Genomic DNA, 13550 nt, shown 5'->3' with positions numbered 1-13550 from the left:
GTGTGATTGAGAGGAGGAGGCTGGGACTGTGAGGCCAGTCCACACCTTCTTGCGCCTGAAAGTCTGTTGCTGGACAGATGTGACGACGAGTAGTTGTCCAAGATTAGATAACTCTGGGATGCTTGAATGTTGCAGATACTTACCATTAGTGGGCTTGCTCCCAGCCTGAATCTTCGATAAGAGGGCTCCTGCAACAGTTCATTGTTGGAACCAAGATTTCTATGAAAAGAGCACCCCACTGAAGACCACTGCAGCTGACCAGCATCGACTCCAGTGATTGCCCCAGCGAAGACATGCTAGTCTGCTTGATCTCAGAAGATCCTTATTGGTGCTTCAACCCTTGAACCAGTATGAACAACCAGTCTCGACCCCCTGCTGGAGGATCCGTGCTTTGGGAGCCTTGGGAACTGTCCCTGGACCACCGAGTGCAACCTTGTTACAGCAGACGTTACAAATGGAGCCTCGCAGATATTCAGCTTGTGCTACAAGTCACCTGCCCCTGCAGGATCAGCTGTCTCACTTCAAGGGAAGCTGTGCTGGGGCTGCTTCTGTGTTTGTTGATGTACCATCACTTGTCGCCAAATAACCCCGTTGACTTTCGTTGGAAGGCATCTTCTTCAGTCCTGTGAGGTTGTCTCCCCCACAGAGGTCTTCACCTCTCCCCTCTTTGGGTCTTCTACTATAAGCGGTCTGGAGCTGAATCTTGTACACAGCGACTGCCATGATGCCTACCCCCGGGCATCAGGACCAAGGCCATCAGCTCCGGGAGCAGGCATCCAGACATTTATTTAAACCTCAGCAGCCCCGGCTAGGGGCTGTCTGGGTTCAGTCCTGGCGCCCAAGGCGCCAGGCTCATCATAGAAATCAGTCCTGGCGCCATAGGCACTAGGCTCATAGACTTTACTTACCTGATGCAGACCATGCTGCAAAAGAGTCCAAGCCTACAGGAGGCCTGGATGGGACTATTTTGTTACAGGGACTATTTTTTACTCTGGCGTGGCTCTAGGGAACTTCTTAACTGGAACTACTGTGGAGGCTATTTAAACCAAGCCCGAACAGCAGCACATGCTTCACATTATTCTGCATCCAGCAGCGTGACGCTCACCGTGCCTGCAGCCAGCATCCAGACTTCTGCCACGCCCACCTCGAATCCGGAGCTCCTAGAATAACAAGGAAGAAAAGGACAAGGTTAGAAAACAAACTTAATTCAATTTCCTCACCTGATTCCAGATCCATTTCATCTCCGGACCTGGAAAGTACATCAATCCTGCACGCGCCGCTTCGCCAGCTCCAGCGCCGCGCCATACTCACCAGTCCTCACAGCACCTTTCGATCCGGCGCTGTCTCCATCATTTCTTCGCCGCACTCCGGCACCTAGAGGACACAAGAAAGAACAAGGTGAGTCAAGGGAATCAACAAATACTACCTCTTTACCACCATAGACTGACCTGATTTACCACCGGAGGCATTATAATATAACTTTCCACATTTTCATATGCCGCACCTGTAAAGAGGGAGAAAAACAACACATTAAAGCATGCAATAGTGTAGGGGAGGACTGGTCCAAGAAGACCCCCCTCGCCTACGCTTTCTCCCCAGGTGAGGACTTGGGCGCCCCCTCATGCCACCCGGGCCCAGGTGGTGGAGGGTTCACCCACTGGAGACATTGCCCGCACGTATTAATTGCCCACACGTATTAAAATTTAGCTAGGCCTAGAAACCATTTTGTCTAGTAAAGATGGTGTGAGCTCAGCGCACTGTAGCGCGGCCCCCACCCTTGGAGGGTTTCAGTCATCCTTGTTGCCGCAGCACCCTGGCAGATCCGCTGCGAGCACGTTCCCACGAACAAGACGGACATGAGCTAGTATAATACATTAACATTGTAACAGTTCACCTCCCGCAGTGTATCATCGCTCCCAGCATGACCCGGCCAGCAGGCCTAGGCAAATGAAAAGAACAGTAAAATGGTCGATTATATGCCAGACAATCTTTGTATATTAATGCTGAGACTACTTGCAAAGGATGCTTTTCTCTCATAAAACCCCTTATATTACAAAAGCCTGTAGGATGTATAATTACAAGAGATCATGCCCCCATGATATAAGCGATGGTGAGCATATACCATTGCAGTAGGGTACTAATAATAACGGCACGCACCAGGAATCTGTTTGTTACGTGTATGACTGGAAAACGTACACCCCATGGACTTGTGCCATAACTGAACTAATGCTGCTAGAGGACACAAGAAAACGAATGTAAACCATACAAAGGGCCCATGTGAAGAATGCATGAGAAGGTGCATGTCTAGGCCCCACATGCGCCACCACCGTCACGAACAAGTGGCGGGTTACTTTCTATGTTCTCCACCAACCCTAACTCTACCTCACTTACTGCAAATATATATGCATATAACTAAATACTGCACGTGTTAAAACATAATGTATGAATAAGGTACTCAGACTGGGTATAATCAAGACACATCCAGCAAAGTTTAAATACATGTTTTGTAATGTTTTAAATAAGTATTATAGAGTGTTCAAATGTTTGTGATGTCTTTACCTAAATCGGCAACACACGAAGGAGATACCTTTGTGAAATACGCGCAAGGCCATTCCCCCTCCCACCCTGCGAGGGCTGCCAAGGCATGAGAGCAGAGACCGCGCCGCGCTGCTTTACCTCCCCCAACCAGACTGGAGCCGCTTCAAAGACTTGTAACCCCCTCTGTAGCACCCAAGGCCGCCACCCGCCACCTGCATTATTTACAGCGCAGCAGTAAACCTCTGCCTGAACACACGCGCCCCCTCGTAAACCTCGCAACCCACCGGACCATCCTAGACTTATGGCCCTGTGCAATCAGGACACCCAACACTTTGACAACACACAGCGAAACATACATTACAACTTCTAACAAGGCAGTAAGACATGTACCGCCCGTCCCAGGCCCTGAAGCTTAGCCCCTCGACCTATGGCCCAGGTCAACAGGACACTGGTAACCATGTCCTGACGTATTACCTCCAGACCCCTTACAAGGTACATTCCTCCTGTGTTGCATTAACCTGTAGTATAACCTATTGGAAGATTTACTAAAGAAGATAATACTGAAACGAGTGAATGACTGCGGTGTGCATGGCCTAGGGCAAATAAGTCAGGAAAGGACATTCATCTCTGACATTGACCGCGATGGCACGACAACACCAGCCGGATGAACTCCGCCACCCTGCCAGGCCCAGCCCAACCCACGAGGCTGACCAGTGACGTCTTCCAGCCAAAGCCAACCACATCACAGCAGCACCTATAGTTAGTCGTCGCCACCCAATCCCCTTGAACTTGTGCCCCCTATAGTATGTAGGTTCTTATGACGTTTTTTGTAAATATATACGCCTGTCTTTGCTATTGTCAGACAGAGCGCTCTCGGAGTTTGCAGAGTTCTTTGCATGCCCTATTCTGATTGATAAACTCCCATTTACGCTCACCCGCACTCTGTCTTGGCCTTATTCCCATCTTGGGAGAGTCCTTCATTGTCTCTCATTGCGGGGAGGATCGTGCTGTGTGGGGACGCTTGCCTTCAATAGTTACCGGACTGCGTTGGGTAATACAGACTCTTACCTGAACTCCATCAGCAGCCACGAGACCTTCTTCTCACAAACTCCGCTGCAAGATAAAGAAGGAAGGGGACAAGAGTGAACATCGGACACATTGAACTCTTTGAACTTGATACTTACTAATCTCTCCAGGAACCTCAGAGTCAATACTCTCCGGAACTCTCCCAACACCTTCAAACCAGTGAAGTAATTGGTATCTACGCACCCCTGCAAGACTCGCAGGATGGAGAGCTCATTTAAAAATATAAGATGAAGTTACTAGAGGGGGTATCGGAGGGGATTAGTGGGGGAGAACGAGAACAGCTGGGGGGGAGGTGGAGGGGGGGCATCAATAAAACTCACCGGTGGCTAAATCCCTGTCTCCACTTGCAGGAAAATACTTCTTTGGGTCCAGCAGACAAGACTAGGCGGGCCAGTCCAGACAGTCATCTCTGCACTACGCATCACGTTAGCAGAGACTGCAGCTGTCCGGGTACGATCGACGCCCCTGTGGGGACCAGGTGAGCGTAACATCAACAAACTAAATCCAGACTCCAAACGACCCGTGAGCCTTCCTCACCCAAGCCAAGGACAGGACTGTGTCCCCACCGGAGTCCCAAACCTCTGCAGGGGTATTTGGAAGATTTGGTGTCAGGGCGGTAAGTTAACAAACCTGTTCCTACCCCTTCCCTCCTGTCCTCCATAGGATAGCATAGGTTATAAGCACTTTTCCCAGACGCCCTCTGGTCATCGACATTGGGCTAAGGATCATTTTCCAGGACTTCGCTTGGTAATAGGATACAGTGGGTTAAATACTTCCATTACTTTTTAAAACTGTAAAGTACCACCACAGTTCACTGCATCATTTCTGAATATCTTACCTGAAAGAGCTGTCTATTGGTACATGTGACCTCTGGGAACAAGAACCCCATACTATTTTAGGGTTGGACTACATATGATTGAGGGAAACTAATTGTGCTTCTTCTAACAATTGTTACTTATTTTCCTTGCATCCGACTATCCACCTGTTTAATGTTGGTAACTAACTACCATACAATTCTATTCTCCTACTGGTGGAAATTTATTTATGGATTTGTTTGGCAATGATTACCTTGGTTATATGTATGCTTAAACTCAAATTATTAAGTGTTGTTCTGTGTGGACTCATTGTAGCCCTAGACTACTCACACTTTTCCTGAGACTAATCTTTGAATGCTCATCCACCTGCCTTGACTGAGTTTTGGTTAACCTGTCAGTGTCTTCTCTGTTACCATAAATAGGGAAGCCTCCCAAAAGGGACGCTGGCCACCAGTTTGCTAAAAATACATTTGCATGGATTTAATTACTTGCTTTTTTTGCTCAATTATATAAATGCAGGTAGCAAGGATGCCATGTCAAGTAATTCACTTCTGTGTTAGGGTAATGATGTTTTAAAGCAAAATAGTAATACAATACTTTTAGATTGATTCTTAAAAAAGGCTCAATTTCCAGGTTTTCCCCCCTGTCAAAATGTGTACGGAAGAACTGCTCATGTGAATACAAATGTCTTCATGAATAATAATGAAGATCCTATTATGAAGAACATGCTTTGTGAACAAATTTGTGAACACATTTTCTGACCTCAAGATCAGGTAAGCTGAATTCAATTTTTCGGTCCAGGCGTCCAGGCCTCATCAATGCAGGGTCCAATGTGTCTGGTCTGTTGGTTGCCATAAGCACTTTAATATTGCCCCTCGGGTCAAATCCATCCAGTTGGTTAATCAACTCCAGCATAGTACGCTGCACTTCGTTGTCGCCACCAGCGCCATCATCAAAACGTGCCCCTATGATTAAGGAAAATAAATAAACCACTTGTCAGGACAGTTTTTCTGAAGTTCAACTAAGGGCTTAGTAAAACCATTACACTGAGGCAATACAAGACTACACTCTTAGTATAAGGCCGTACCACCTGAGTACATGGTAGTGTAGACAGAGCAGCCAGGCTTATCTTAGGAGGGAGAGAGGGCTGTAGAATCAGTACACATGAAATTGTAATACAAATGGTCCAAAGAAACGCTATGTATGACAAAATAAAGGATTTATTTAAATGCATGTAGGCCCAGATAAATCCAGGGGTAAATAAGTACAATCACCCATTATATGTAATCACAATTATCAAAACACAACACTATGCTTGAAGGTACACAGACCAAAGCGTAAACCTTATTTGGAACACCTAACAGTAGTTCTAGGAAAGTCAATCTGATTCATACACATTCAGTATAGGTCACACCTATTCTTGGTGAGCAAAAACCAATGGTTACTTTCACAATTACATTCTGTAATGCAAGGGCAGAAGACCCTACCAATTGTACAGTGACTCTCAGTACAAATCACAGTCAACTGGACAATATACTCTTTGTGAATAGTGGAACACTTATTCCAGCTACAGTAAAAACCTATAACTACTTTTGTGTTAACACACTGTTACTCTAGATGATTAAAACGTAGGGATGTAATTCAATTACAGGTGCTTTTGAGATCAGTGAAACACAGATTGAGATAAGCAGTAACTATTGTAACTTATTTTTGGATGGCACACAGCTAACTCAAGGTAAAACAGACCCATATACTTTAACCTCGCAATGAAATCCAGGTTGGATCTTTCCTGGCTATACAAGTCCCTTATGTATGACTTATGAGGGACAGTTCGAACCAAAGCAAAACCCAATAATACACTTTACTGAATGACTAAAAATTATTCTAGGTAGGTAAAACCTAAAGGCAGACTTATTCTCAACAGGCTAACAGCAAGTAAGGGGAAACAAGACCCTGTTGGGGTACACTCATACAATTATCCTAAGAGGACTAATCTGGTGAAACCAACAGTTGGGGGACACTCATATAATAATGCTAACAGGAATGATCTGGTAAACCAACTCATTACTTTTGGTAAAAGGCACAACCCGATCACAGGCGGGTAATATACCTTCACATCTACTTTCTATTAGAATGGCAAAACAGTTTCTAAAGAAAGATGTTCACCATACCTTAAGAATAGTGCATCACACATCCAAGGTAAGTAAGAACATTTATAACTGTTCACTCTTCGAGTTACAGTTACCAACCAACTCTTTTACAAGTAAGTACATCTGAAACACTTCTTTTCTAGGCAAAAGGCCCAATCCCTTAAAAGTCTAACTTATTCTTGGAGCATGATTGTTCTCAGTGGCAGAAGGGGGGTCAATAGGTAGTGTGCAATAGCGGTGTCGGGATAGGTTCTTAGTTAGCAAAAGTCAGAGTTCCTTAGGAAGATCGGGCAAACAGGTGAGTACTTTACTTATAGAGTTAGAAGAAGGGCCAGGGGCTTCACAGAAGACACCCCAGCAGGATTCTAGCAGGGGGACTGGGTGCACTGGGTGAGCAGCCTCCCCATCACAGAAAACACCCCACAGCTAACCAGGAATCCTAAGAGACTTAAGGTATGTACATAACCAAGCCAACACAGTACCTCAGCATTGAAGAAGGTGGGGTGTGATGGTTTCACCTAACAAAATGTAAAAGGGATCTAAAGATCCTTTCTACCCTTGGGAACTATAGTTCTCTCAAGGTTAGCCAGAGAAAGTTTAAAAGGGGAGCCCCCAGGGCAATCCAGCAATAACAGGCACTTATTGCCAAACAATTGTTAAATAGTATAACATTAAAAAGACAATATGGAGAGTCAAAAAACACCCATATAAAGAGTAAAAGATTCTGTGAGGGTGGAAAAAGGTTCCCACTCACAGAGGTATTAAGGAAAAACATCCCACTAGTAAAGCTAAAGGTTCTGGGGTAGACCCAGGTCACAAAGGTTCACAATTTCTATGAAAACCTTACCCAACACCACTTACTACCAAGACATTATTCAGACAAAAAGAATACTTTCCAATTAAAACAATTGAATCTCATTTGCAACAGGTTATAAAACTATTAAGAGTATAATTTTCCGATTATAGCAGACACAAATTTAAAACTACTATTGGCTGAGGTGCAACATCACATTGTTACCCAGTTTGTTACCTCCAATCTTCTATGAATCCATTGAAAGATTTATTTATGACAAATGGTTAAGAAATCAGTTATTTAGAAATGTACATCACAGCTCATGAAATTGGTTATGCAACAGACTGGTTAACAACTTTAAATAACATGGTTAATGGTAGCCAAATCAATTTAAATCATTAAGCAATAGATCAAAATGAAGACCGATATTTTAATAAATAATCCTATATCACATTTAATGCCCGTCTGAACAGCCCTACAGATAAGGGGTGCAGTGGCCACTTTTACTCCCAAAAAATAGGCAAAGACGCCCAAAAAAATCTAAATAGGGAGTAAAAATACTCCCAATAAAAAATGGGTAACGGACGCATAGGACCTTGTGCCCCTGCTTTCACTCAAACCGATCCATGTATGTGTTTGGACCAGTAGTTCATGTAGTACCACAGGAAGAAACTACTAGTATTGTAGAAGATGAGGCCACCAGGGGGCGCACAGGCAATGGCTGCCTGATTGCAGTGTTCCTGCTGAGGCCAGGCCTATTTTTGGGGATTGAGCCCCCCCCCCCCATCCCCGAGACCCTCCCGAACGAGCATACCGCGAGGCAGGTGCGTCTAACCCCCCCTCCCCCCTGTGATGCCCCCGCTCGAAGGAACAGGCTCCTAACTCCACGTGGAACCGGAGTTCAGGAAGCGTAGGAGCGCGACTCCAGACGCCGCGCTCGGTGGCTCCAGAAGCGGAGAAGGCCTCCGCAGCGAGAAGGCTGCGGCGACGGATCGTGCCCCCGCTGGCCCCAGGGGTGCGAGGCGAGTGCCGGTGAAAGGACGCTCCCCAGAAGGGGACCGGCGGCGCCCCCCCCCTCCCGACTACACACAGAGGGATAGGCTGTCCCTCCGGCCCCGAGTCCCCAGACCCCGCCGAAGGAGAGACACACACAAGGACCGGAGCCCGGGGGGCGGAGGACCGCAACCCCACAGAGGAGGCCTCCGCGCTGAGAGGGCTGCGAGGACGGCCTGTGCCTCCCCCGGGGGTGAGAAGCGAGTGCTGGGGGAGAGACGCTCCCCGGAGGGGGTCCGGTGACGGCCCCCCCCACCCAACCACAAACAGAAGGATCTGCCTTCCCCCGGCCCCGAGTCCCGCTGTACGGCGGCCCAGGAAAGGAACCTCGCAACACCGCAGCGCCCCGGGTGAGTGGCGGTCCAGCCCTCCCGCCACGGGGGCGGAGAACATCGACATAGCCACCTCACACAGGGCTACCCAGCACACAGGACTACCCCAGAGGCACACAGGGAGTGCACGGCCCCGGCCAGGATCCCATCTTGACTCCACACAGTGCCTTGTGGACAAGGCAGGGCTAGGCCCAGCTACGCAACAGAGGACCCCGGGGGGGACAACCCCTGGGAGACGACAGCAACTCTACGGCCCAGGTGAGAGGCCCCCGCCAGCGGTCGGTGGGGCGTGTGCCCGCCTGGGGGGCCTACCCCATCCCCATTGGGAGTTATAGCCTGACCCTGTAAGCCCCATCCGAGCAACACACATTGGCACGTCCCCGGGATAGCGGAACACACCTACAAAGACCATCCAAATCTGGACAACCTGCGCAGCTGGGCGGAGGAATAGGAGGGAGAGTGGGGTTTTACCCATTGCTTCTTCCAGCGGGTGGAGGCCACCGTGCTAGCCTGTGGGGCATGTGCCAGTCTGCAGTCTGCCAGGACCTAACCAACCAAGCAGGTTGACCTGGGTGTGTGGCCCCCACCAGGACCCGGTGGGGCGTGTGCCCGCCCGGAGGCGGCCTCCCGCTCATCAGGCCCGATTGGGGGGCTGCCCCACCTTTAATTAGGACCAGCGCCCACGCCCCGGAGACCCACAACAACTGAACCTCGGGTCAGCGCAGCACAACCTCAGGGGCCCGCTGGGCCACGATCCACCAAGCAGCTGGGGGGAAATAAGCACCCTAGCCCCGAAGGGAGACCCCCACGATCACGCTGCCCAAGAGAACTGGCACACACCTCCGGCGTCCTTCGCATCATCGCACCCCCGGCCCACCCTGAACTCGCAGACTGCCCGCGACCCAGGTGAGAGGCCCCCGTCCTCAGTTGGCGGGGCGAGTGCCCACCTGGAGGGCCACCCCCCCCCCGCCCAAAACTCAAATCTCGAGGCATGCATCCTGTCCCTGGACTCGGAAAAAGCTTTCGACAGAGTAGAATGGAGATACATGACCCTCCTCCTCCAACGAATGGGCTTTGGGACGCACATCCTGAGCTGGGTTGCCGCCCTCTACAAAGCCCCTACCGCAAGGGTCCAGGTGAACGGAGTGCTGTCAGAATCCTTCCCTCTTACCCGAGGACTAGACAGGGCTGCCCTCTTTCCCCCCTTCTGTATGTCCTCACGATGGAGGCTTTGGCCATAGCGGTTAGGTCCCACCCAGATATCAGGGGTATTGGAAGGGGAGAGGTGGAATTCAAGCTATCCCCGTTTGCGGATGATATCCTAGCATACCTAGTGGACCCGGGCTCTTCGATCCCTCCCCTTATGTCCCTGGTCAGCTCTTTCGGGAGGTTCTCAGGCCTGAAAATAAATACCGCCAAGTCGGTCTTCCTTCCGATGCGCCTGGTGGACCCGGTACTAGACCCCCTGACTAGGTTTTATGGGATAGCGGTGGGCAAGAACACCATAAAATACCTCGGGGTTCTCCTCACTAGGGACTTAACAAAACTAGGGTCTTCCAACTATGAGCCCATGCTAACTGAGATCGCCTCTGACTTGAGGAGATGGGGAGGAATGATCCTCTCATGGTATGGTCGGATGACGGCAGTCAAAATGAACATACTGCCTCGGCTCTTACACCTCTTTACAGTCCTCCCTACCCGGGTACCCGCTCAAACATTTATAGATTTACACAAGGGGGTCCGAGACTTCTTTTGGCAGGGGAAAACCCCGCGGATTGGTAGGGCCACCTTGACGCTTCCGAGAGAGGAGGGGGGTTTTGGTCTCCCAGATTTTCAATTATATTATCACGCAGCACAACTGCGGGTCCTTCTAGAACACATGAAGGAAGGTTTATGGACATATTGGTCATACCTAGAGGACATGGATGTCCACCCCCTAAAAGTCCGTGACCTCCTGTGGGCCCCTCGCAGGTCTATCCCGAAACAAGTACTGTCCCACCCGACCCTGGGTGTTCTCTGGGACATTTGGAGGGAATGCCCCCGGACAGCACATCTTTCTTCATGGCCGTCCCCCATGACCTCCTTGTGGGGGGGCCCCCACTGAAATTGGGCAGCAGAGGGTTTAGACAATCCCAGAGTTGGTCTGATGCGGGTCTGGAATAGGCGGGCCAGCTGTTCAGGGAGGGAGAATTCTTGAGTTATGAGGACCTCCAGGAGGGACTGGGAGGTGGGACCCTCTCCATTTTCGAATACCTCCGTCTCAAGGGCATCCTCAATGACCCTGCTTGGGGCCTTAACCTGCGGAGACAACTAACTCCCTTCGAGAAACTCCTTGACTCAGCAACCTCTAGAAAGGGAGCGGTCTCCTGTATGTACACTGTCCTAAACACCCATGACCTCCAGGCTAGGCGAGGTTTCCGTGGTTTTTGGAGTGATCTGGCGGGGGAGGAGATATCAGAGGATGCCTGGGCTCGCATTTTCAGGATATCGTTTCATGGCAATCTTTTCACCTCGTATATGGAACACAACTTTAAAATCCTGCAGGGGTGGCACAGGGACCCGGCAAAACTCTCAAAAATGTTCACAGGGGTATCACCTGAATGCCCGAGGGGCTGTGGCCAGATAGGGACTAGAGGTCACATGTGGTGGCTATGCCCGAAGGTACAGACCTATTGGGAATCAGTGAGAGATTGGATAGCTGAGGTAACGGAGGACCCTACCCCTCAACCCGCTGACCATGCTGCTGGGCCTCCCCCCGGAGGAAGCGGAAATACACCGGTACCCAAGGATGTGGGAAACTATGTTGAGAGCAGGCAGAGTGGCCCTAGCCCAGAGGTGGAAGAGCCCGGAAACACCTTCCAAAGAAGATTGGACAAAAAAAACTTAAGAACATGTTCTTGATGGACAAACTGACTGCCTTGGTGATCAATGACTCATGCTCATTCCTCGCTGAATGGTATGGGGTCCAGCAGACATGGGGCTGGGATGTTCATTAGTTCCGAAATCGTGCCCCCGGATGGTCAGGGCGTGACCATCGCTGTGAAGGACAATACCCAAATGGGGGGTCCCCACGACCTGGGGCGACGTCGGCTTCAAGCCAGTAACTGAATGGGTCACATGTTGCGGCGCTTCAAAGACCTAGGAAAAGATGTGAAAGTTTGGTCTCTTTACTGCTGTTATGTTTGGATTGGACACGGAGGGGGGGTGGGGAGGATCATGAAAGGGGGGGATGGGGGCTTCAGTTAGGCCCCGTTTTCTGTTTTTATGTTTTACAAAATGCTAATAAAAAACAAAGTTTAAAAAAAAAAGAATTGTAGAAGATGTCAAATGTATCTTGTAATATGCATGAATAACTTGGTGCAAAGGTATTTCTCACAAAAATATTTCTGTTTTACAGTTGAACATATTTTTGCTCGTTCATAAACACTCCCATTGGGAACGGGACTCATGTTTTACTCCCTAAAAAATCATTTCACTCCCAACTTTCAAAAACAGGGTGTAAAATACTCCCACTTCAAAATATTATCTGGAGCAAGGCGTCTGAATATAAAACCAAGCACATCCGCGAGACTGGGAAATAACTGCTGGACAAACAATAGTCTTAAGCTACTCATATACTAGGTGCTGGGTACGTTTTTCTAAAGTCCATTTATGGTTTCACTGTACAAGACATATCCCTTGGATTCAGGGCACCACTTCCAATATAGGCCTGTCCTACCCACGGTTGTTAGAAGAGCAGGCAGACATATCTTAGGAGGAGGAATGTAAACTGTAAATCAATACAAATAAATCGGACCATACAAAGATCCAAAACACACTTACACACCAAGTTAAATCAAAAAGTTATTTATTTTATATATACATACACAAGGCAATAGGTATCAATAGAAATGCAGTATCAAATGATTACATTAACACGCACCAGGATAACAGCCAGAAATACAAGCAGGTAAGTAAATTACAATATACCATATCAGACATGACAGACTTCAATACGTAAGAAAGAAGCACTTTTTGGAATATCCAAGTTCTCGGGAGATGTATCCGGTTTATGCTTCCTTCATCCCCTCTCCGAGTGAGACCCCTGGTACTTTTTGCTGGACTTTTGGACCTTTTTCCTTAACCCTGAATGAGTAGAGTCTTTTTCCACTCATTCATTCCTATAGGCTGTCTTTTTGAACCCTTTCCTTTGTATTTTACTGTCCTATGGAATCTACTTTCCTCCATATCTCTTTTAAGGCATGTTAGGAAAGATTACCATTTATGAGTACTGTTTCCTCCAGTTGTGTACCCCCCAACTTTTTGCTGATGTTTTACACCATAGTGTGAATTTACACGAGGAGCCCAGCCTTCTGCTGTACTCCTCTGGGCTTTTCGCGCACTTTTTATGGGGAAACTGACATGCCCTCAAGACAGTCAGTACTGGGAGACTGTTTCCCTTAGTCCTCGTCAGTGTTTCAACTTTTTAGCAATGTACCTTACAGTACAGTGCATTTGTTGTCTCTAGTCCTTTCCAAAGGCCCTAGATACTCTCGAAACATCTTTTTAGGAGAAGTGCAGATGTGCTATGGACAGGTCTGGTGGCAGCTTATCTTTTCAAATATCTGTAACCCTTTCTTGCCATGTTAACCACATTTGGCACAAATAGGTGGCCTGGCTCCAAAATGGCCATGCCACAAGGTTCTTTGTCCTGTTCTTTGGCCATCTTGCCCCTTCCCCAGGTCGAGCTGACCAGTGTCAGTCCTTATTTGGGCATGCATTCTCCCGTGAAATGCCAAGCTTT

General features: G+C 48.5%; 1 protein-coding gene across 1 annotated transcript in view; it reads right to left on the bottom strand.

The window, feature by feature from the left end:
- PSMC2 (proteasome 26S subunit, ATPase 2) overlaps positions 1-13550 on the bottom strand; it is a 233299-nt gene that overhangs the window by 29625 nt on the left and 190124 nt on the right. Inside the window, exon 10 of the mRNA XM_069628069.1 lies at positions 5202-5404. Coding sequence (XP_069484170.1) covers positions 5202-5404 — 203 coding nt within the window. The remainder of the gene's footprint in view (positions 1-5201; positions 5405-13550) is intronic.

The sequence above is a fragment of the Ambystoma mexicanum genome, chromosome 12, assembly GCF_040938575.1.
Source record: "Ambystoma mexicanum isolate Mex_15411 chromosome 12, UKY_AmexF1_1, whole genome shotgun sequence".
Classification (NCBI taxonomy): domain Eukaryota; kingdom Metazoa; phylum Chordata; class Amphibia; order Caudata; family Ambystomatidae; genus Ambystoma; species Ambystoma mexicanum.
Note: the sequence above shows the minus strand (reverse complement) of the source record. Positions and strands in the feature narration are given on the sequence as shown.